The sequence below is a fragment of the Anopheles arabiensis genome, chromosome 2 (genome assembly GCF_016920715.1).
Source record: "Anopheles arabiensis isolate DONGOLA chromosome 2, AaraD3, whole genome shotgun sequence".
NCBI lineage: Eukaryota > Metazoa > Arthropoda > Insecta > Diptera > Culicidae > Anopheles > Anopheles arabiensis.
In genome coordinates this window covers 37,455,612-37,479,806 of record NC_053517.1, presented here as the reverse complement: position 1 = coordinate 37,479,806, position 24,195 = coordinate 37,455,612, and the positions used below count along the sequence as shown (strand labels likewise).

At 43.0% G+C, this 24,195-nt stretch overlaps 1 protein-coding gene across 4 annotated transcripts in view; it reads right to left on the bottom strand.

Moving 5' to 3' along the window:
- Positions 1-1,904: 1,904 nt before the first annotated feature.
- LOC120898596 overlaps positions 1,905-24,195 on the bottom strand; it is a 122,009-nt gene continuing 99,718 nt past the window's right edge. For 2 of the 4 annotated variants that reach the window (XM_040304672.1, XM_040304670.1), the window contains 10 exons: positions 20,704-21,282; positions 11,118-11,358; positions 10,654-11,045; positions 10,408-10,574; positions 9,966-10,326; positions 9,836-9,900; positions 9,528-9,756; positions 9,311-9,438; positions 9,131-9,241; positions 1,905-8,994 (listed from right to left, as the gene is read on the bottom strand). In XM_040304672.1, the coding sequence (XP_040160606.1) occupies positions 8,707-8,994; positions 9,131-9,241; positions 9,311-9,438; positions 9,528-9,756; positions 9,836-9,900; positions 9,966-10,326; positions 10,408-10,574; positions 10,654-11,045; positions 11,118-11,358; positions 20,704-21,282 (2,561 nt within the window). In that variant the 3' untranslated portion in view covers positions 1,905-8,706. Of the gene's footprint in view, positions 8,995-9,130; positions 9,242-9,310; positions 9,439-9,527; positions 9,757-9,835; positions 9,901-9,965; positions 10,327-10,407; positions 10,575-10,653; positions 11,046-11,117; positions 11,359-17,714; positions 18,132-20,703; positions 21,283-24,195 lie in introns of all 4 variants that reach the window. The other 2 variants (XM_040304671.1, XM_040304673.1) reach the window with 2 other exon arrangements.

Genomic DNA, 24,195 nt, shown 5'->3' with positions numbered 1-24,195 from the left:
AACCGAAGATCAAACGGGGTAAGGCAAACAATCATCACCGCACAGTCGGGCCAGACCGTGTCGACGGATAGTTGAAGGGTTTTCTGTAGAAAATGCTTCATCCCGTTTTTCGACTGCGTGAATGTGTGGGACAGGAAATTTCATCGAAGCGCTTTCGTCACTGTCGCACGGTGAATGTAGATGTTTGAATTCACGGAGAATGCACTTTTTTTCCCTTTCCACCTTGTTTGCCAGTCAATCCCATTCGTTCAACCGGCAACCGACGACGCTGTGGTTCGTTTGTATTTTTATGCAAATTATTTGATTTATGAGCTTTTCATTAATCACAAAATATCTACCATAACCCTTTTCGCTTCAAACATCACCGCCCTAAAGGAAGCATATCTTTGGCCGAAGGGAATTGATGATGATGATTTCCATGGGATGTGTTCTTCAGTTGCTCGGTTTAGTGCACAGAACTGACAACTAGGATGGAGCAGCGGTATAAAGGATAAAGGAGGATCGATTTTGCCATTGTTCAATTGGAGAAAAATGAATCCATTTCTCTTCTTTCTGTACCGTATCGCTTTGCGCACATGCCGTCGATAGCACAGTAAATGAATTGTTTTCAACCGCACGGGCGTTTCAGAGTATTCAAATGTATTTAAAGCTTTAAATGCTTTGAAACAGGTAAGATGAAACGCTTAGCATTTGAGTTGTTTGGTAATCATTTACTTTTGAATCAATATCTCCTTGTTTATAAGCATGTTGAATGGATTGATGAAGCAAACGTGTTCCGCTAAATATGGCCTGTGAAACCTAATTTTTATCGCTTATTATACATACAACAAAACCTAGATAACAGAGATTTTATTAATTTCAAAATACGTAACATCCAAGGGTACCTAGTTAAAAAAAATCATGTAATATAGAAAACATGCAAAAGGAGAATATGATAATAGGAAAAGGAGAATATGACAATGATAGTCATGGTTTCGAGTTTTGTATATATATAAAGCATTTCATACTTTTACTAAATTCATTCATTTTGGGCAGTCAGCACGTATTAAAAATGCCGTTTTAATATCTAAATCAATATGTATTTTAACAAAAAAAAACCCAGAAAATATCTTGCCAGCTCAACCTCCAAAGCAAGTGAATGTATCAAATGAGATGGGATGAGCTTTTTGAAAACAAATTTACCTCTAAATGATAAAAAAAGGAAGAAACACTGGTTGTGATAACATCAATTAGTTTATAACGAGGTTGTATTTTCGATAGACTCGCTTGGCTTGTAACCCTCTAACATTTAACGGTCGTGTCATTTAACTATTTGTTTGTATATTAATAATGGTTTAGTCATCCACAATTCATGAAAAGCTTCATGAAATTTGAAACAGATTTTGGGAGTTTTAACCATTTGCTTAGCACTTTTCGTTAGCACTAGCTAACACAGTATATTACTGTGTAATGTCGATTCGTTAGTGTTCTTCATACACTTCAAAAATAAAAAGGTCTTAAAATTTCATACAATTTTAAATAATATCTGGTAATTTTCTCCACAGTAATGAAGCAGCAGTATCGACCGTAGTTTCCAAGTGTAAAAACACAGGTAAAGGTAAAATAATCATTCTTATTGTCCACTGATATTGGTTTACAACAATCATAAGCGGAAGGATTTAGCAGCATTGCCACGTTGAGCGAACAGCGATCCGTATACGGGCGAACGTCTGTAAACCAAACAAACTTACCATCGGTTTGAACGATCGGATGATAGCGTAACGAGCTTACCTTTCGAAAAGCAAGTTGAGGTGAGATTATGTTGCCACCCGTCTCACTTCCGCTGCAAACAAGAAACACCTTTATTCTTTCCACGCGCTACACATTTCGAAGCTTATACGCTTATAGGGACCTGAATCCTGCAATTAATCCGGTACAGTTTTGTCTTTAGATTGTTTTATTCTCCACACACCACGCTTTCCAGTCCTTACAGGGAGCTTACATTGAACTAGTTTCTTTTGTTAGCTTTTTTTAAGTATCCGTTTTCCCCCCACTGTTTTTCGTTGCCTCGCACGCCATATCTCGAGCCTATGAACTGATGTTTGGTGAAATATTGGTTTGTTAGGGGCTTTCTTCATTTTCTTTTCAACTGCTATCTTTACACGCTTTGCTTCTATTGTTTTCTTTTCGGATCAGTAATGTTTTTGTTTTCCAGTATGTTGGACATTGCTCTTGAATTTGTTTCAATCCTTTGAACCTATTATAACCCACGGATGATTTTAACAATTTGAACATAAAAGCGTGTTTTTCTTATGAAAAGGATGCAGAAGGGCGTTGATGCTGATAAAGTTGTTTGGAGGAAACCTTGTAAAACAGTATTGTATTGTTACTGTTCTTTCCTAGTGGTAAAGGAGTTATCATTGGTTTGGTGCCACTATTCGTACTTGCGATTCGTTCGCGAAGAAACACAACATGTTCATGTGATGATATTCGTGTAATTGTTCAACTTTTGCGGTTTTCGATTCTCTCGGCAAATTGGCTGGGCGGGTTTCGTAAAGTCGTTTAAAGATTACTGTATGCATTCAACGTACATAAACAATGGTCATTCAATTCAGTTTTTGTTTTTCTTATTTGGTTTTTCTCGGGCCTTGCACGTCTTTCCTATCCTGTGAATGAGCATTGGTCTAGAATGTGACGGATTTTCTATTTAAAATTTGCTAAAATTTAACCTAAACAAGCGCCCATAAAGCGTGCATGATAAAAATAGGACTGAAAACAGCAACAATCATTCACCCCAACAATAACCGGTCCGTAACAAATAAAGCACTGCCATTAGGAAGGGAGCTGCTTCTTTTGATAAAAACTGTTCTTGTTATAGAAACTGTTTTCTAGATTTGCTTTTATGAATCTCCAGTGCAACTGGCTCAGTGTATTTTCGTATGATCTGTGTGTGTGTATGTGTGGTTCAACGACTGGTAAGGATGATTGGTGTGTCATATTCGATTACAGTGCTCCCCGTTCTAGTTGTTTTATTTGTGAAGGTATGAACGTGGTATGTTTGTGTGGGTGATTTGTTGCGAATGTTTTGTAAGTGAAAATGTGAACTGTATGATATGTGAGTTTGTTTTTCTTAGTGGTATGCATTAATTTTCTCTTTGCGTATTCTTCTATTCAAACAAAACACTCATCGTTTTCAGTTGTTTTCCTTTACGCTTACGCGGTTCGAACCTTCAGCCATGCCTTCATAACCGGATCGTCCAGGAATCATAACCAACGGCTCTTAAACCTAAAATGTTCACTCAAAACGCAAGCTTCCAAAGTGTCTAAAATGTTAAAAGAACATGCACATATATTTACCTTCGTACATTCGCGCGACGCTCGCTCGCTGCCAAGAGCGTGGCGTATGGCTCTCAGAGCTTTCCCGCACCGTTGGTTGATTATGTGTTTATGTGTATAATGTATATTTATAATTTTTAATATGTATATCTTCATGTATAATATGTATATATGTACACACAACATTATACGCGATCACGAGGGCAAACCTCGGAGGCCTATTCCTCCACTTCCGTTGTTTGGATGGTACTACATTTTGGGTTGTTTTAGTTTAGCGCATAGATACCGCGGCATGACTGTTTGTTTGTTTTTGTGTGTCTTTTATTGCTAACATCGTCACCTAGGGTAAGTGATATTGTTCAGAAATATTTGTTTGTTTGTTTGTTTTTTTGTTTGTATGTTTTCGCCATCTCGCGACACTCTCTCGCTGCGTATGTTCTAGGTTTTGTTAATGATTTTCTGGTTTACTTCACTAGTTTGGATTTTCCGCTTTCAGGGTTCCACTTGCCTAACAGACAGATAGCTCACAGCTTCTTCGAGTACTGATACAGATACTATTTATCTCTACTGTGCAATCCTTCGCTACAGCTGAAGGTGCTCTGCGATTGGAGGGACCCTAAGATCCCTGCTGTAATCTTGTGCACGTACCTCACGCTGGCCACACCACGTGACCATGACCATGCTTTGCACCTACCATCGCACATGTTTATTTTTAAACATTTGGTTTTGTCTATAGTTTAACGTCACATTGTTTTACAAAGTTGCATTTTACAGTAAAGCGGCAAACATTGGTTTTATTAATCTTATACTTTCTTATTTAGTCAATTCATATTGTTCTAGTGTTTCGCTTTTTGTGTGTGTATGAGTGTGTTTCAATGTGATGAGTAGTGTTTGAAAGTGGATTTTTTAAATTTACTTTTTGAGTGCACTTTTCTCAAAATAACCGATGTGTGTTTTGTGTGTGAGTGAGTGTGAGAGTATTTTGATTTCTTCACAGTGTGTACGATGTTGCAGTGTGTACCAAATTCGAATGTGTGTGTCTGTGTGTATGCTCGTGTTCAGAGTGTTACTGAGTGTTTGTGTGTTCGAATTGTTATTTTGTTTTGTTAAGGAAGACATTTTTACAAACATACGACTGTAAGATCATACATTTGTTTCATTTCACGCACTGCCGATATCATTAGTGCAAGAGTTGAATAGTTTTAATTTCTCAATTTCATACCAACGCGCTTCACGCTCGTTCGCTACCATTATTATACCAGCTAAATTACGTTGCCCTTACCTACCCCAACACACGCAACCACTAACTTCCTCGCACGCATTCGAGCACACTTTTCCACACACATTTGTTCGCTTTCATACACTTTCCTCACACATACACACACACGCAGTCAAAGCACATGAATGGGTCCTGATAAGCGTTTTGTTGCAGTGTCGCAGAGAAAGTAAGGATTAAGCTTCCGTACACAAAGGATCGACAAAAGCAAAAACTAGAGCGCACGGGTGGAAAATGAAATGGCCAGTCGCCTGTTGCTCTACCTTATCCGCTACCTACGAAACACTGGTTGGACATGGCTTTATTTTTTGTCACTACTGCTACAAAACGGGAGCTAATGTGTACACCTTATGCTATACATATTTCTGCTGGATTCTATAAATCCTTCTGGCTTTTGCTAACGATATGTGTAAACATTGCATTTGGTTCATTCTTTTTAGCATTTTTGTTTTGTTATTTTTCGATAAATTACCTCGTTTTTCCTATAAACGAAAAGATAACAAGCAATATGAAGGAAGATATCTTGCTTTTGTAAGTGAACCATAGAAAAAAAACAAACATTTTGTGAAAAAAGAATGTGAAATTAAAGCGAACCTGAGAAAAAAAGACGAAACCAGATCGTTAGAGGACAAATGGGCAGATTTCAATGTGGTGCATACAGTGGACGACGCCTTCTGCGTAAGCCTATCATATGAATTAATTCTTGCTTAAAACAAACTAAAGAAAAACAGTGTATACTAAACAAAACACAGTAACAATCTTACGCTCTGCATTATTAATGACCCTACAGGGGATCGTTAAAAATTCACGTGGACCGAAAACGATGTCAAAAATACCGCCCTACCATTTGCTGGTAGCGTTCGCAGCATACGTTACAGTTCAACTCGTCCTCTGTGAACCCAAATCTTCGACAGAGAGTAAGAAAAAAGGTCATCGACGAACGGTGTTGATCTTGTTACCGTGTCTTTAAAACCCGATCCACGGCAAGGGTCGAGCTAAGAACAACAAAGCACGCAAGTTAAATGTCAGAGCATCGCTTGCTATAATACTACCGCTGCTGTCAGTGTACATACACACACATTCAACAAGCTTTCCCGGGAGATCGGTACCTTACACAGACGTGTAACAGTGATACCCCACTCGAATCCAATTCGGTGTCAGTACGGGACTGGAGCGGAGAAAGCATCCAATCCAATCACCCACCAAGCCGCCCAGACAGCGTGTCGAACAAGGGACTATAAAATCCGTTTTTGAAGCACATATGTGAGTGTGTGTGTGTGTGTTTGTCGATTTTTTTCGATCCCTCTCATGTAAAGATCATGGTTGGTCGAGCATTGGAAGTGGCAGACTAAGCACGGTGTCGAAGTGCAAATCGAACGAAATGCTCCATATTCATCGGTTGGATGGAAACGACGAGCACTCCAGAACACTCTGCTCGGCAAGTTTACACATTTTTTGTTGGATCAGTTTTTAAATGTGGCAAACCTAGCTCACGGTGCATGGTCCTATGAGCTCCACAAAGGGGTAGAGTAGGCTAGAACAGAACCACACTCGCACAAGCCAGCGTTGGTACGCCCCCATCGAAAATCCTTCCTCAAACCCATTCGCGTTGGTGCACGTTGTTACATTCCCAACAACGGTTGGGTGTGCCGAACCGCTCCAGCAGCCGCGTATGAATAATGGCCATTATCAACGGATGTCCAATTCTCAAATTATCGATTCTTTTCGGTGAGTTTGGGTGATTTATTTTCTGCCCCGTCCGCACCGTGTGCTGCGGAGTGGCCACTGTTTACTGCGGCCAGTGGTAAAAGGTTAGAGAGCCTGATAGGATTGAAGCAAAGCTGTTCTTGTTTCTTTTTTGTAGTTCCCTTCCGCTGTTTCTGACCGTGCTTGTAACCACAGAAGCACACACAAACACACACACACACATTGTACAACCTGGCACTGATAGTGTGTTCTTTGGGAGGATGAGCTGTTGTTTTAGTTTGTACCGTGCGCTTCTTTTCATCTTTACATTAGACTGACGCAGACTGAACCATAGAAGCGTGGCGATGATATGGACCATTTCGCCATCCCGCCTCGTTCACCCTCTGTGTGTTGGCCCACATTTTCGACTGATGAATTCCTTTTTTTTGCTACCCCGTTGTTCTGAAATAAAACGCAACATTCGAGGAAATGGTTTAGGCAGAGCTGAATGGGATCGAAAAAAAGGCTTTCCCTGCTGAAACAGGATGACAATAAATGGCGTAGCGCCACTGATGAATCCCACCGGGCCCGACACGCTCGCTTGCTCGCTCGCTAGCGTGCGGGCGCATTGGACAGAGCGCAATGTGCTTGCCATTGCTACACTATCGCTCATTCCGGTGGCGTGAGTTTGGATGCAGGGAGGTCTCACGGGTAAATGATTCGATGAATGCAGAGCGATTTGCTTCCCGGTTTTGTGTGCTGCCGGTTTCGCGTGTTCGCCCAGTAGCACAGGACAATTCTATGCCCGCTTAGTTTTGGGCAGGTTTGTGCATCGGGGTTGAGGGATAGATATGTTTGTTGAGAATGCACCGGCCGACGGTGCCAGATTTAATGCTGAGGTTGAAATGTATTTTGCGAAGAGTAATTTTAGCAAGCAATGGCAATGCAAGGATGGTAAAAAAGCGTCACAAGTATTAAAGTACCAGAATATGCAGCTTCTAATAAAACCGTACAAAAAAATTCGCGAAATTCATTTTACCTTTGGTTGGATTACGACGCGTTTGGGTGAAATGAAAGTGCTGTAAAGTATTTGTAGGGTGCGTTAATAGATTAAAGGCTTCCATGTAAATCAAATTATACAAAAATGGTTGACTGTTCAATGTTTGTATATTATAGAATGATGAAACAAGGAGTGTTTATTAAGTGAAAAAAACCATAAAATATGTAAAAAAGTATCCACACATATCTTTTCAACAAAGCAAACGGATCGTAGTTTGAATCATCATGTTTTGAAAAATTGGAAGTATTTCTTTGTTTCGCATAATTAAATAAAGAAAACTCCAACATAAAACCGATCATTTCCTACCTTCAAATCACTGGTCTTCCCACACAACTTATATTTCTTCAATAAAGCACAAATATACAAGCACACACACACACTTACATACACACATGAGCTAACGACGATCGAAATGTACTAATCAGCTTCCAGTGCTAGTTTGTGCTTCAGTTTCACTGGTGAAAGGAATTTTCCAACCAAAATTAAAGCACTTTAAGCTCGTCCATTCAGCCACCCGATAGTAGTGCACCCGTTCACGCTCACCAAACAACGTACCAATGCACACAGCGGATCACTCTCGATCGCACCAGCTACTGGGCTGGTTGCTTATTTTTTTCATGCTCACACACACACACACATACACACACTAACCCGAGTTTGTATGACTAGTAGATTGAAAGGTTTCAATCTCACGCCATTTTGCTTTCACACTCTGCACAGTAGAACTCGGTCGGTACGAAAGAACTGAGCAAGGAATCATCTACAACAATAGCACGATCACGTCAGTCGGTGTCAGTATGGTGACACTGGTGTGTGGTAGAGCGAAGTAGTAGGTAGTACTTCTTTGGGGGTTTCTTCTTTATTTCTTCTAGAAGATAATGATAACCATAAAAACGAGATAGCAACGTGGGATGAGGGTGATAAGAGTATGTGTAGTTTGTTAACAGTAGTAGCAGTATAGTATTAGTGGTAGTAGTAATAGTGGTAATAGTAATCGAAGCCATAGTGAAAGCATGAGTATTAGCACCTTCGGGAGCGTGTGTTGGTGAGGGTGTGTGGGTGTGTGTTGAATGGCATTGATAATGAGGTTGAGTAAAACGATGTCCGTTCAATCACGCATCATCCGATCGGATGGGCGCTGTAACTTAAAATCGTACACTAAATAACCGTCATGGGGCGAAAGTATCCTACTATATTACAACTAACACAGTCCTACTAGCTTTTCGCGTACTTGCGCACGGTTGTCGTACTCGGACCCCATTGCGTTTCACACCGTCAATATGAGGACAGTGGACAAAGGGATGGGAGGTTTTGTGCATGTGCCCTACGCTTCCTTCCTTCCTACACTTTAGATCGGTATTGTCGATCGTCACGTAACTGATGGAGATGCTGCTATCCTTCGTTGATGGTTCCGCTGATTCCACCGGACGAAGGGTGGCAGTAGCGTACCGCAGACGGTAAACAGCACCGTCACTAGGGCCGCGATCAAGCTAACCACCGGCGGGGGTGTGGTGTTTCGCCGGGCGTAACTGACCTCGGGCCACACGATCTGTACCTCCGCCATCTTGAAGATGCTGAGCAAACGATGGGCGGACAGCTCGACGTACTGTGTGTTGATCTGGTGGCTGATCGTTTCCAGTATCCTGGTGCACTGGTCCTGGGTAAGGTGGTGGCAGAATGCGAGAGAGAGAGAGAGAGAGAAAGAGAGAGAGAGAGAGAGAGAGAACGAGCAAACAAACACTCAGTTAGCAACTGTGAGCGATTGAATGTGTACGTGTGGTGCATCCGTTTACCTTCTCCATCTTCAACAACTGCATCGGTGTGAGCTTGGGATCGAGCGGTAGCCTGATCGAAAGAATGATGTTCTCTTCGGTGATGTTGAACAGTGTTAATGTACAGTGGGTCTGGAAAGGTCGGACAGAAAAGTCGATCATCAGTAGATGAATTATATGCCGTTTCGCGTAATTGCTTACCGAATTATCGATATGCTGCAGGACGTATTGCTGTAGGGCACGTACGGCGTCCTGTACTCCTAAGTTAGTGTGCGGTCTTAACAGTGCTTCGTCGGTTGAACTATAACCTAGTAAGAGAAATATGCCACCTGAAATGTGAGGAAGGAAATTTAGTTATACTCCAAAACTACTGCTTTCGACGCTACTACTGCGATCACGCTTGTAAATAGAGACTCACCCGGAAGCTGGTACTCTCCCGGAGGTGGCCTCATGCAGATGAACCGTCCCGAATAGCAGAGGCATCGGCCACGGAACGCTTGGTATGCTGGAGCGGCATGGCTGTAGTACGCAAGGGCCGTCCGACAGGGAGCTAGTGGAACGCACAGCGCATGACAGGTTAGGGCGAGCGAGTCACCGCCGCCGCACGTACAAAGCTCGCTACATTCGGCATCATCGAGAATGTAGAGCTGTTGAAGGTGGAAAGAAAGTTGGGTAAGATCATGCACATAGCCTTTCACCCAAAACCGTGTATCGACGTTTACTTACCCGACGACTTTTCCCTTCCGCGATCAGTTGATCGGGCTGATGAGATCTTTGCACCACGCAGTATCCTGCAAATGAACGGGATAAAAGAGGTTAGTATCGATAGCGATGCTACTGGACTGCGGGAACGTACTGATTGGAACCGGCGTTGTTGTCGGTTCGGTTGTGGTTGTTGTAACGGTAGTGGGTGGAAAGGTTTCCAGCTCCTGCACCTCCGTACTGGCCACGTGAAGCACCTGTTCGTCGGGCCGCTGATAGATGCCCTTGTCGTAGCGTCCCACCATATCATCATCCTCACTGTCGCTATCCACCGGCTGGTGTCGTGTGCCTGTTGATCGATCGTACTCGTCCGGCTGTGGCGGTGAATGTCCCCGATCGAGATCCGTTCGCTCGATTAGCCCATTTTGGTTATGTACCAACGTTTCCGGACGCGTGTCAGGTGTTTCGACGTAGTTCGTCTCGATCGTGTGCATTTCCGTAGGCTTTGGTCGATACTGTGCGCAAAATTTTACATCAAATGCAGGTGTCAGAGAAAAGGTTGTATAAAGGACAGATGGGCAGAGATTTCTGCTTACCACTGGCTTTGGTTTGGTTGGAGGGAGCGTTGGTGGATGGGTGATACGGGTGCTTCGCATGGTGGTAGTTGTAGTCATGGTTGTGGTGGTAGTTGCCATTGTCGTCGTAGTGGTCAGCAACCCAAGCTCGGCCAGCCGCTTCAGGTGAAAATCTTTCTGCGACTCGACTGTAAGCAGTCAAAGACAGCCGTGTTGGGACGAGGTTTTAAGGACCATCTCTCCCACCCAACTCTCGCCAGTACTCACCGACACAGGGGTTGAGCCAGAGCAGTCGCTGCCAGCCTAGACAGTCGTACAGCTGCTGCATGTCCGAGCCCTGGCAGGCGCAGGTCGTCCTGAGCGGTGTGCCCAGAATGCCAAGCATAGCCTGCCTGCAAGCGCTTGTCTTTCCGGCACACTTCTTGGTCACACTGTCCACCGCACAGGACTGCTCGAACACCTCCAGCCGGGCGCGGCAGTCTTCATCCTCGCGGCATAGCTCCGCGACCGCGTGGCACGCTGGCGGCGCATTGTACGCGATGCCGTTACCGGTCGATGAAGACTGCTGCTGGCTGAGGCTTTCCGGTGGTCGCTGGGCGCACACGGGATGCAGCTTTTCCTGCGCGATCATGCAGCTGTCGTGCCGGTTGGGCGTTTTTCTGCCGACGGACGGTAAAGGGGCGTAAGTTTTTGCAATGAGTGCAGTGAGCGTGACCGATGCGAAGGCTTACCTGCACAGGCAGAAGGCAATGTCGAGGCTGAGATCGTCGTGGATGCTTTTGTAGAAGCTTTGCAGCGACTCCATGCAGGCATTCCGATTGCACCGATGCTGATCGCAGTGCATCAGCACCGTCTTCAGGGCGGACGAGCAGACCTGATCGTCGCGACACGAGTCGAGCGCCAGATGGCAGGTACTTTGGAAGTGAATAAAACTCATTTCCGCCTCCTTTTCCTCTATGTCGTCCGATCCGACTATTTTGTGATGGGGGGAGGGAAAGCAGGCAATAGCGTGAGTCGCATGGATCATGTTTACATTCGAAATCAGAGCGAAACAGAGAGAGAGAGAGAGATAGAAAGTGCCGTTGCTAAAACGTAATCATCTGCACCGGAAGTATGCGGTAGTAAAACAGTCGTCGCCCGAGCTGAAGGTCCTCGGGAATGTGTATTATTTCGTCTTTACGTGAGTCGGTTGTGTATGTTTCGTTTTCATAAATGTTACACCACCAGCGAACACAGTAGTAGTGTAGTAGAAATCACAAACATATACATATTGATTTATATGCATGTAGAAGTTATAGAAAGAATATAATACGAAATATTTGAAGAAAAAATGTAATTAATCAAAAAACAGACAAAAGAACAAGGTGTCGGTGGTACCTGTTTTGTATCGACAATTCAGGAACAGTAGCTTGAGAGAAGTGGTCAGAAAATGGCAACGAACATGAAGGAAAAGTACGAGATATTGATAGTCCAAAATGTGAAAATGGAAAAGAGATAGAGAGGCAAATAATTGTAAAGAAGGGTAACGATACAATTTGCAAACGTATGAAGAGAAGATTCGAGCTGCTGGTTCTGACCGATGGACGATTGTGATGAGTGTATTGGTACGGAAACGTACGAAGATGAAGAGCTAGTGAAGGCAACGAGAACGAGATCGAGGATATGTGTGGAAGGTGAGTGGAACATTTCTTTACAACACCGTTGAAAGCTTTCGCAATGCCATCGTCGGTTGAATCGATGAACCGGGAACCGTTTGTCGGAAGATAAGCGTTGCTAATGACGCCGTTGCTAGTGTAATCTAAACAAACAAATCAACTAACAACAGTAAAGAACTATATAGTGACAAACGAGAAGTAGTAAAACGTAAAGTAAGGCAAGGCAAAATGCAGTAATACTATTCTAGCGTAGAAGCATATGCTAATGTGCAGAAAATTTGTAAATGATGAAGCGCATGAATGATCTTGATTGGTGATGGCACGATTGATCGTTTAAATGGTACGATTGTTAACTGGTTGAATGTTTTGTTTTAAATTTCAGATTGTTACACGGGATTAGATTTGATCAAATGTGTAAAACATCACTTTTATGATCGAAATAGATTTGTTGTTTTGCTATTGACGACGACTTACAATAATCTTTATCCAGTAACATAAAACAGAGTGTTACCCTCCTCCAAACCGTAAAGAGCCAAAGTCGGCCAACATTGTCGCCGATTAATCTCAGCACAAATCGCTTTAATTAACAATGTCGTTCGAGCTTTAACATTCAAAGCGCGTCGCTAGTCTGGGTCGCTTGAAAGAAGTCGAAGCAACATTATACAGCGACAAATCCCACCCGACCGTCTTTCCCTTTGTTTTTTTTGTTGCTCTCCTTTCAAATGCCTGTCCGCCTCCCGCACGGTACAAGTGCGGTGTTAGAGTGGAAAAATATTAATAAATAAAACATAAATTTGAAATTTAGCATCAAATCGTTTGACGAGGAATGCTGGGATGCCGTCTCAAGGCGCAGCTGGAGCGAGGCTATTAAAGCTACTAATAGGGAAGGTCGGCAAGCTGTGAGCAGTGCGGACGGTGCCGGTCGTACGCTAGCGGGCTTGTAGCGATAATGGCCCTCTGCTGGAAGCGAGCTGCGTGAGGGTGTGGAGCGAACGAGCTTCAACGAACAGCCGGAACAGCGCAGCTGACGTTTCCGTGAACGACGACGGATGACGATAATTTTGCAGTCGTCTATGAGCGCAGCCACTCGATGAAAATGATTTCCTTCACCCCCACTTCCCTACAGGTCCCTGGCAGGAACCATCCACTAAGTTTATCCTCCCTCCCCCCCCTTCCATAGTTGTTTCCATCCATCTCTCTTTCTTCCTTGAAACTCAATGATGTTTCGGCAAGATTCGTAGGATTTGAATTTGGGAAGGAAGATTATGAGCAAGTTGGCGTTTAGCGTGTGTATTCGGGATGCCTTCTTCGTGTTGTGGTGGGAACAGGAAGTTAACAAGGGTCAGGAATATGTGTTAGTGCGTGTGTGTGTGTTGTTGTTGGTGTTGTTGTTGCAAGTGTACGGGGAAGAGAGAAAGTGAAACGGCAAGAGAGAAAGCAAAGAGCAGGACAGCATTGATAAAAAAAAAATGTGACGAGTGCTTGGACGTACGATCATTTTTGTATGGTAGGTGGCTAGAAACGGACGAACAAGAAATCATAAAAAATGTAAAGACATCATCCTCGTTTGCTGCAACGGTCAGGCGAAACGCAAACTAAAGTAAGAAAAAAGAAAAAAACACTCGGTCGACAAATTTAATGAGGAGAAAATTAAAAACTCAATAAATAAATTTGCATTTAAATCTGCGACCGCAGCACCATCCACCGTACATTACCGTGGACTAGGGGCCAGCTGTTGGCAGTAGAAGTTAGAAGCACTTGAAATGCATAGGATGTGAGAGTGATTTTAGCTTGCGATGCTTTGGGGCGGGTATTTTCTTTTCATTCTCGCTAATGCCTTTTCAAAGGTAATTAAATTAAGAGGCAAAAAACAAGCAATTATGAGTCGTTTCAAGTGATTCTTCTGGTGCTTGGTGTTGAACCATTGAATAGATTTAAATTTGGTTTGCAAATGTATGCAAGCTGGAGGGTGAAAATCGAATCCACTCGCTAAGTGATGTCAATGCGTGGGTGTATTCACACTTGATTTTAATTGGAAAGGTGTTTTTTTGTATTATCTGAGTTGAAGGTTTTTCCCATTTAACTTTTAAGTGCTGTTTTGTTCAAATTTTCTTGCTGCACACATCGTACGATTATTCCTGGTAAAAATTGTACCCAATGAATACGCTAGATTTTCCTCATGCTTTTAACATATTTTATATAATGGTTGTGGCTCATCACAAAATCATAAACCATGTGGTAAAGGACAAAAAATTAACGGAAACACGGTTCGTTGTAGCCCTACTTTTTGGCTTTGGAATCGTCCAGCTAGCTTGCCCAGTGCTGGAAATCAATAAAAACGAAAGAAATAAAATTATCGTAAATCATGGGCTGAGCCAACTGGGCCGCTGAGCGTCGTTGGGCATACAGTACCGCGATTGCAATAAAAACATTACCGGAAGGCAAATTTTCTTTACCTAAACCGCAAAAAAAAAACAAAAAAAAAATACAAAAGGAAGGAAAGTATACCACATCCTGGAGTTAGATTTACAGCACACGACTCCGTGTAGCTTTGCTGCGACGCAAGCGTTATGTCAGCGGCGGCCTCTCGCTGGAGTCTGGGTAGGGTAAAAACATCAACCGGAAACTAAAGCCAAACTATGGTTGGTGAAGGTTGTTTTCTGTTTGTGTGTGAGTGTGTGTAAGCGAGTCGGTGTTTGAAGGAAGCTAAACGGTTGTTTTTATGAGCATATTTTAAGAATGATGTCTTCTGTGGTCGGTCCGGTATCAAGCAGTAGTTTTTTGCGAGTGTGTTCACTTACAAAAAAACACACACACACACACAGTTGCACACATATTATGTAAACTGTACAAAAATACATCGTAGAAAGGAAAAAAAGTTTCTTTGTGTAAACTGTGTGATTTTACGAAAGGTGGGGTGGAAGAATTTTACCGACAGTACATTGTTTCTGTATCCATAAACAACTCATTTAAATGCAAAACGTTCGTCAAACCATATGTTACATCTAAAACCAGTTTCCTTCCAAATATTGTATGAAGTGAACGGCAGAATCTTGTATATGTTACAGTTATTATTGGTTTCTTTCCTTAAGCTATCACGAATCAACCATCCTGTTCCTCACTGTATGGTGTTGTTCTAATTACAATCATTACTTTTCAGAGAATCAAAATGTTATGACAAATTGACAAAGTGTTTGGGCTGCTGAATATATACAGTGCCTTACACGGAGCTCTTTTTTCAAAAGACAGTTGATTCGAAATGTGACTTTAACTTATGGGTAAATAATAATAATCATAAGAATTAACCAGATAAAGTCACCATACATTTGAAAATACATTTTCACAATAACACAATGGTTTTGGTAGAATATCCTCCTATGTATTTACGTTGAATCAATGTATGTCTGGAATGTGCTGTAGCTTTATATTCAATTCTTATTTAATCCATTTGATCTTCCGCCATTAAACGTATATTAGTCAAAGCGCTTTAGCTCTGTCAATTGATCATATTACATACTGACGTTTCATCATTTGCATGTGCACAGGCTTAAGGCTTCTATGTAGCTTCTAGAATTACGCAAAATAATATGCTTGCTGTGGTTTTTAACGTGGAAATCACAAAAAAAAACAAAAATCAAATGCAACCCACGTGACTGTAGAAATCAAACGTTACAAACGCAAAAATACGGAAAATTTTAACAAAATAGATATCAATCTCATCATTTTGCGGTTTTCAAAAACAAGATCAACGTAAAACGACATATACAACTAAATCACACAAACCAGATACCAAAAGTACAGAAACTGAAAAGCACATACTGAAATTGTAATTGTTGCTGTGTTATTTTACTGCGGGGATGCACAAGTACAAGAGGGTGTGTTGTGTGGGTTTTTATTTTGGGAAAATGAAACCATGACTTCAAAACTGTAAATCAAAAGAAAAACAGTCAGGGGAAATGAAAAGGCAAACCATAAACTACCCGACAGAACTTACCTTCCCGACACCGACAAAATTATGATTCGAGTGTGTTGTAATGAGAAATGGACACAATGTCTGAAGTTGTGTGCGAAGAAGGGAGGGTCGAATGATGGTGACGGTTGGAGGTGTGCTCAAGAAAGCGTGTGGCCAACGAAGGTCGCTCGCTGATAGACGCTGCCCTGGTGGTATGCCGCTGAATTTCGACTACAAGTTCGCCCACGGACGACGACGCTAACGATCACTTCGGGTTGCTTCTGGTCGGCTTCGTGTGGTACGTATGTGCGCGTATCGGTGTTTATGTGAAATGGTTTACTTCTCCACACTGGTGTGACGCTTTTTCACTGTATTATTTACGCAGCCACGGCAGACACACTCACGGGTACATAGTACAACGGTTGATGGCTCTCGGTTGAAAAATGAAACACTTCCCACGGCAAGGATCTTCGCATGCTGTGATTGGTTAACGCCATAATACCATGCACGGGAACGCTGAATCAACAGATCATCGTCGGATTAATGGTGCTGATAGCTGAAAACACTTGCACAACGCAGCAAAACTTCACACCCAGCGCATCCAGCAACGTAACGCTTCGGGTAAATTCTGTCATTTGCTTTACGCGCCTATCGCAGATAAAAGGGGAGAAGGCAGAGAACACATGAACAAACAATAACAACATCAGCAACTGGTGAGGCGTAAATCGAACGATGGATCATTCCAATGGCACACGGGGGCCGTTTCGGGGTGTACGAAGATGGTGGTGGATCCAATAAAAACATCAACACGGTACGTTATTGCAACGAAGCCTGTACAAGCAATGGGAGATGATGAATAAAACAAAGTACGGCCGCAACGGATCGAAGATTGTGGCGATTGATGCAATTAGAAATTAATTCACTTCATTTTGCAAAGGTGTATCAAAACGTTGCCTGTGAAAGCAATCTTTAACGCTTATTCAAATCCATGAAACATAAGTTTTAAAGACATTAATCATAATAGATGGAGTTGAGTTTATGCTCGAAGAAATTTTCATGTAATTATAACTCCATACAGAGAGCAATGCTGGTTCGATGAAGAAAATAATTTCCGCAAATATTGATATTTTTGCTTCTTTTTTCTACGTATAATTAGATCTTATTTTAACAATTGTTATATGCTGCTGGCTGCATGATTGTAATCAAATCTTTTAAATCGTTTTATTGTGAGAATATGCAAAAAACACCAACTAAATCCAGGGATGAAGACACACATATTTATATTATTTGATATCGAAAGAAGTGTTCACTTTCAGATAAAAAAAACCCATTAACCATTTTTTCTCCATGGAGGATATCACATCAACAAAGACGTTGGAAAACATGAAATGAAAAGGAAGAAGGATAACGTAAAGTGGTAGTTTCAACAATACACTCATCAAAAATCGTCAGAATCGTACAACCATCATCGAAGAAACACAGAAAGGTATGTGACAACAAACAACACAACAGGAAGACAAAACGTTGAAGACACTCAGGAATCGTGCGCCGAAATCGAACACTGCTGCACAGCTGGCGGCGAACTTCTCAGATGCAGGCTCACGCGCTTGGTAGAATAGGTGCAAGATAGGAGAGAAAGGGGAAGAAGGCTGGGAAACAAATAGAGACGCAGCCGGACATCCTGTGCCGCTGCAGGGCGCTGTCCGCTGTTGGGTACCTACATTGTTTGTCGATCGTATGCTCGTAGCTCGAGCCGTCGAGCTCGATGGCCGCATCTCCATTGCCACCGTTCAAACTGATCAGAATATTGTCGACCGGAGCGGACCCAGCCGACGCTGCCAGGTAGCCCCCGGATCCGAGGCCCCCGATGCTGCCACCGACACCACCACCACCAGTTGCGTACTCGTACTCGAACCCACCGTACGAGTGCTGGTGCTGGTGTTGGTGGCTGCCAAAGTGGCCACCGGCTCCGCCGTGCTGGTGCAGATGGTGGTAGCCGCTGATGTTGTACGGATAGAGTGCCGTCTTGTAGTGCTGCGGGTAGTAGGAATGCGATGGCGCAACCAGCGGCGTCTCGATCAGGGCCATATTCTGGTCCAGCAGACGGTGATAATTATCGTCCACACCCATTGCCCGCACTGCAACGACGGAGAATGAGGGTGGAGGAATATCGATGTAGCAGTGAAAGAGAGAAAGAGAGAGAGATAGAGAAAGAGAGATAGATAGATAGAGAGAAAGAGATATATAGAGTGATGTGAGATGTGTGTGTGTGTGGGGGGGTCACACCAAGGGAGCGTGTGTGAAGTATCTTCAATGGTTTTTTTTTAATTTGTTGCGTGAGTGGATGAGTGGTTGCAATCATCCGTGTGTGTGTGTGTGTGAGTGCCTGTTAATATATTTGTTTCGAGTGTGTGTGAGAGTGTATGCAAAGGACAAACAATACGAGCTGGTGGTTGGTTTTGTGGGTGTGTGTTGGTGAGTATTTGTGTAATGAGCAGGGTCGGGATGCTGCTGGAGTTGGGAAATACTTGGAAGAGGCGGTACATAACCAATGCTTCATTTGGTATAGCGCTTAATTCATGAGTTCGGTTTAAGTAACCGACTGCGGTCGATGAACATCAACAAACTGTGCCAGTTGTCGAACCTCGAGCCAGTGTGGAACATGAGGTTCGCTTTTTTTGCTTAGTTAATAAACATTATACGATCGGTCATCCGCTGTAGGCGAACCGGTGCAGTTGAAGGGTTTCAACTCATACAGAGTGAATCTGAAACAACAACAAAAAATCCACGCTGTACGGTTGCTGCAATTTGCTCCCTTCGTTTTAATTGTTTCTGATGCACTTTTCCGTTCGACAGAGATAGCGCGTTCCATTTCGTTCGTACGCTCACCAGCGACAAGCCATAAAACCTACGTCTGACGTGTGGCTTTTTGGGTTTAATATGTGGGCCTGTTCGTTTGCTTTTCTGTTTTGTCAATGAACCCCAGCAGGGTGGTTTGATTTACGAACCAAAAGTCAACTTTCAGCCTTTGACCAGCACCGACTGCACGAGTGAACTACGAAGCAATTTATTTGGAAATGATGTTGCATTTAATTGCTCTACCGTATACAGTGACAAAATTTTCTCGTTTTTTTTTTGCTATTCTGTTAAACCAATCATTGGCGAGTGTTTGGGAATTTGTTCCCCAATTGAATGGATGAGATAAAAAATAAATTAATGCAATGCTACATTACGCCGAAACCTCTTTGTTGAATTTGTTGTTTGTATTTCAATTTATTAATTAAATTTGCCTTCGAGCCTACCATTGGTTTTCCATCCACTTAACATTCGCGTTTCAATACGGATCCATTAAATAGTTGCACTTTAAGATCCAATCAGTGCAACGATAGCGTTGCATGGAAACCCATCCCACAGTCAGCCAGTAACCCATCTAAGCAATTTAATGACGATAGCTAAACCTGTTGCACATTGGAGCATGTTTGATGTACAACTTGTAATCATATCATTAACTGATGAAAGCCCCTTTGCGATAACAAGCGTCGAAATGGGTGTCAGCAAGCGATAATAGCTCAGAAATTTATTCGGGACACAAATAATGAAATTAAATTGATAACATCTTGACTGACGAGTGCTAAATTGATTTATTCACACACGTTAGTTTGTAATTCGTCTGTATTATCTTCCAACGTAAAAATAATGGAGACGCCCAGTAGTTTACAATGAGCATAGATTTTTTATTTTTATGTTTTGATTATCGATCACATCATTGCGTCACTCGATTCAAATAGATTTGTTGTTGTTTTGCAGCCTACACCACAACCTACATATAATTTATTTATATTTGAGCTTTTGGTGTGTTCAGATAATATGACCTCGTCCGATCTGTTGGACTGTAGAGTACACACAGTACAAAGATCTACAATGTCCCTTTATGTTCATTAGAACTGAACAAACGGAATTGATTGAAATTTTTTCTTTATGTTTCGATTTTTGTTACTACCCTGTGAAAAGAATGATGAAGTATTAAGATGAGATAATTGGATGGGTTTATCATTATGGGTGGCAGAATGATATCGTGAATGTGTTTACCATAGACCAATACCGTGCGCGTGGAGTGCTTGCGTGCGTTTCTTCGTCACAGTGCAGGTGCGTAAGTTTTGGCGTACGATTGTGTGGTAGTGCGTCATAGGAGTGCTTGCAAAATAGTCATAACAGTGAGTACATTTCGAAGTGCGTCAAACAGTTTAGCTTCGGTGCAGGTGATTACAGAAGTGCTGTTGTTGGCAAGAGGATAATTTTCGGACTTTTGGCACAAGTGTTCGATATTGCACGGTGTCTAAGAGTATTGGCTGAACCGAAATCATTTCATGTTTTGACAAACGCACAAGAAGGAATAGAATAATACAAGTGATAGAAAGTGAAGAACTATACTTGAGCCTTTCTTGTGTTGAAGCAAACGAAAGTGATTGGCTTGATTGCAAACGAAAGAGTACGGGTCACAATATCGACTTGAGCTGTAAGTATTTTTAAAGCACTCTTTTAAGCACACCTCTCAGCGTCAATCGAACACTTGTCCAAACATTTTACCCCCCCGCGCAAGGCAACGTCGCATTTTCTTTCGCGCTCCCTCCTAAGCTGTTTGGTGGAAGAAATGCAACAGTGAGATAGAGATATGGATGAAAACAGAGACAATGATAACGAGTTTCTCACCAGTCTCCGGCTGCTGCTGGAGGTCAGATGGGACCGACATGCTGTCCCATCGTCCCGTACCAACGTGACCGGCAGTGTCGGCGGTACCGTTCTCGCCACCGTGCCAGTACGGGTGCTGATGCGGCTGCTGCTGGTGCTGGTGCTGATCGGGCCAGGGCGGTGCGATCGGTGCATTATTACCGCTACTGTGAGTGGGACTTTGGTGCTTGGTGTGGTGCATGCTGGTGTCAAAATTGTGCTCGTATCTAGTGCGATAGCTGTGCTCGGTTCCCGAGTGCTGCCGTGGGTGGCCAGGGGAGGAGGATGAGGAGGAGGAGGAGGAGGAGGATTGATCTGTGTCCGGGCTGGAGCCGTTGGTCGTGCCCGTGCCCGGCCCATCGGGAAGGTTAATGTAGTCGACGGTGGCGTGGTAAATGGCGGACCCGAATGCCGACGGTGGATACTTCTTGGAGGGAAACAGAAAGTACGGATACGTGCTGGTGGGTGGCGGATCTTCAATGATATCGGAGGGAAAGAAGTTCGGATAGATGGAGTTGGTGGCAGTGCCGGAAGATATGTCTAGTGCGGAGGGAAGCACATCTGCAAGAGAATTGAACGGGTGCGGGAAAAGAATACAGTACACAAAACGGATGATTTATGGTAGCTCGTTTCGCTGGGAAGAGTCACTGTTTGGTCGGGGACTGGATTTCTTTTTTCCATTAAAGAGTAAACTAGATTTGTGAAACAGTGGCAAAGTTCTTGGTTGGAGATGTAATGTAGTTAGTGTGGCTTGAATTGAAGAAATCAAAAACAAATGTTGGAGCACAACCTTTTACAAACATTTCAATTTTACTTAAAGTTCCGTAAGTCAAACACTTGCAATTTTTTTATCTAGACTTTCGTGATAAAACGTTAAAGAATGTACAAGTTATATCAGGTAGAGAAAAAGCTCTTGTTATTTATCTAGCACATTTAATTTCCGGATTTTTGCACATCGTCACACCTCGGTCTTTGTACATCACATGGATGCATTGGGATGTTTATCAGCTGTTCTCATAACTCCTTACACATCCTGCTCTTCACCCGTGCAATCTCGCAGGGGAAGGAAGCGAACTTCCTTTCCCGGTGCAAGTGTGCAGCTGTTTAAGCATTAAATATCAAAACTCCGATCGTTCCACTCGTACGCTTCTCTTGCAGCTTGATGCACTTGCTTGAGTGTTGTGGTAGTTTGTGCAAGCGATATGCGCGCGGGAAGAATGAAAAAGAATCCTCCACTTTACACTTCGCGCGCTCGGTCCCGTGAGCTCGTTTCACAAAGGAAACTCAACACTGCATTCAACATACACCACAATAAAGTGAAAAAAAAGCAGAACAACCCCTCGTCAACGTTGCAGGAGCCAGCCGCAGAAACTGCGGGAACTACAAATTGCTTTAATAGATCACGTCATTTTGTATGTGCTTTGCCTGCAAGGTAGCGCCACAGACAGCATCAAACACACTGCAGACACTGTCCTTCCGCTTTGCTTACCTCGTTTGGAAGGTTTGCTTTAGCTGACGCTGAGCTACGTTCGGCGTGTTTTGCAACTGGCATAACTTTCTGCTTTTTCTGCGCGTTTACTTGATCTTGCTTGCTTCACGTCCGAAAGTTGCTGTAAATTTCTCGGACTCCCGGCAAAAACAACCCCCGAACGTAATGTGAGATTCTTCTTTATTTGTTCATTTCCGGACCGGGCGTGCACCCCTCAGGCCGTCATCAAATTCATTGCGCTTCATTCACGGATGGGTAAATGGTAACAAACGGCGCAGCAAAGGATTACGGATCGGGCATTCGGCGCTACGCCAGCGCCTACCTTTCCCTTCTCCACTCACCCTTTTTTGTTGGCGTGGGAGTGATTTCTTGCCCTTCCCAGCGGCAACTAGGGGTTCTTTTTTTCTGGGCTGGTGGGGTAGAAAAGTTTTCCTTCCATTTAGTACGAGGTTTTTCTTGCACCATGCTTTGGGGTGCAGAAGTTTGTTACCGCTCCGAACGGAATGATGGCACGAAGAGTAAGCTTTTTACATCAAATTATGTTGCTGCGCGGGACGTACGTTTGCCCTTCCTACCTTGCAATGTGTATCAGTTAAGTTTGCCCAGTTACAGCTCTTTTGAGGGAGATTGGTTTTAATTGGAATGTAAGCGGCAAAAGTTAGTGTCTGCCGTTCGATGAACGTGTCGTTGGAAGAGGGTTGGTTGGGATGGTGGTATACTAAGCTTCGATGGATACGTTGGTGGTGGTTTTTCATGTTAGATTGTTTGCGCTAAGATATTATCATGATATTCTTGAAAATAAAGGGCTGACTTAATATTCGAAACCATACCTCGTTATTTTGAACAAATATTTTTGAACCAAACCTCTTTTTTTTCTTGAATCAAATATGAATCAAATTAAGCCATATTTTTGAGCATTCCATACTCTTTTTGGGTTTTTTTTTCGAAAGCTGAACAGAAGAGCTGTTGCAAACTAGATTTTTCATTGTATTTGGCTCGTTCAACCCTCCCAATTGTTCGACTACTTTTCGTCGTGGTACATCGTTCTAGTTGCATTTGATGTTACGCTTTGATCTTGAATCGCATTGTCACGATGGTTCTCGTTAGCTGGTGTGCATTGGAGTGCATTCAAGATTCAACTGGTTGTTAAATGTTTGCCGAACCGTGGCAAAGGAAACAAATAATTGTACCTTCTTTTTATTTGGTGAAATTCATTAATAGAAAGAAGGATTTTAAATTTGTATTAAACAAACAATATTACGCCTTCAACAGTGATTTATCATAAAATGCATCATAAAATTCATTCAAAGGTTGACTCAATGTATCTTCAATGCGTTGCAATTATGTTGAACAAGTAAGGTTCTTTCAGGTGCTGATTTTGTTTTGTGCCATCTCACATTCTATGATGACACTGTTCAACACCTTCCCATTGAACATTCATTGAGTTGTCAGTTTCGTGCTGGGCACATAACATGACTGTACTGGACTGTATTCCCATCTCCACAGACTCGCACTGCAGATGAATGGTGTTTCACGCTGTGCCACGGTGATTAGTCATGTTCCCTGCAAGAGTTTCGCTTCGAACGCCAGCTTGTGCGCACACCTTCTCGACCACTTTCGTGTCGCCCTGTGTGCACTGGCTGTGGCTGTGCGCGCTGACGTGCATTCAGTCGTCCTGAGCGAGTGTGAAGTGTACGCGTTGCAACGATGTCACGACTCACAGACAGACCACAAAGAAGTACACCACTTTGTCTCCTGTCTAATAAGTCTCGGAGCTGCCGGTGGGCCTCCGAAGGGGGGACAGCACTTGACGCGATCGTATCTTGTTTACTTTGCGCCTTTGTAGCCATTATTGTCGACTCCTGGCTTGACGTTCCCTTCGTTAGGTCGGCGTAACAACCCGCGGCACGTTCTGGGACGCTTCATTGCATCGATGCGAATCGAGGACAGGGTCTGAAGTTTTCCCAACACTCACCGTCACCTGA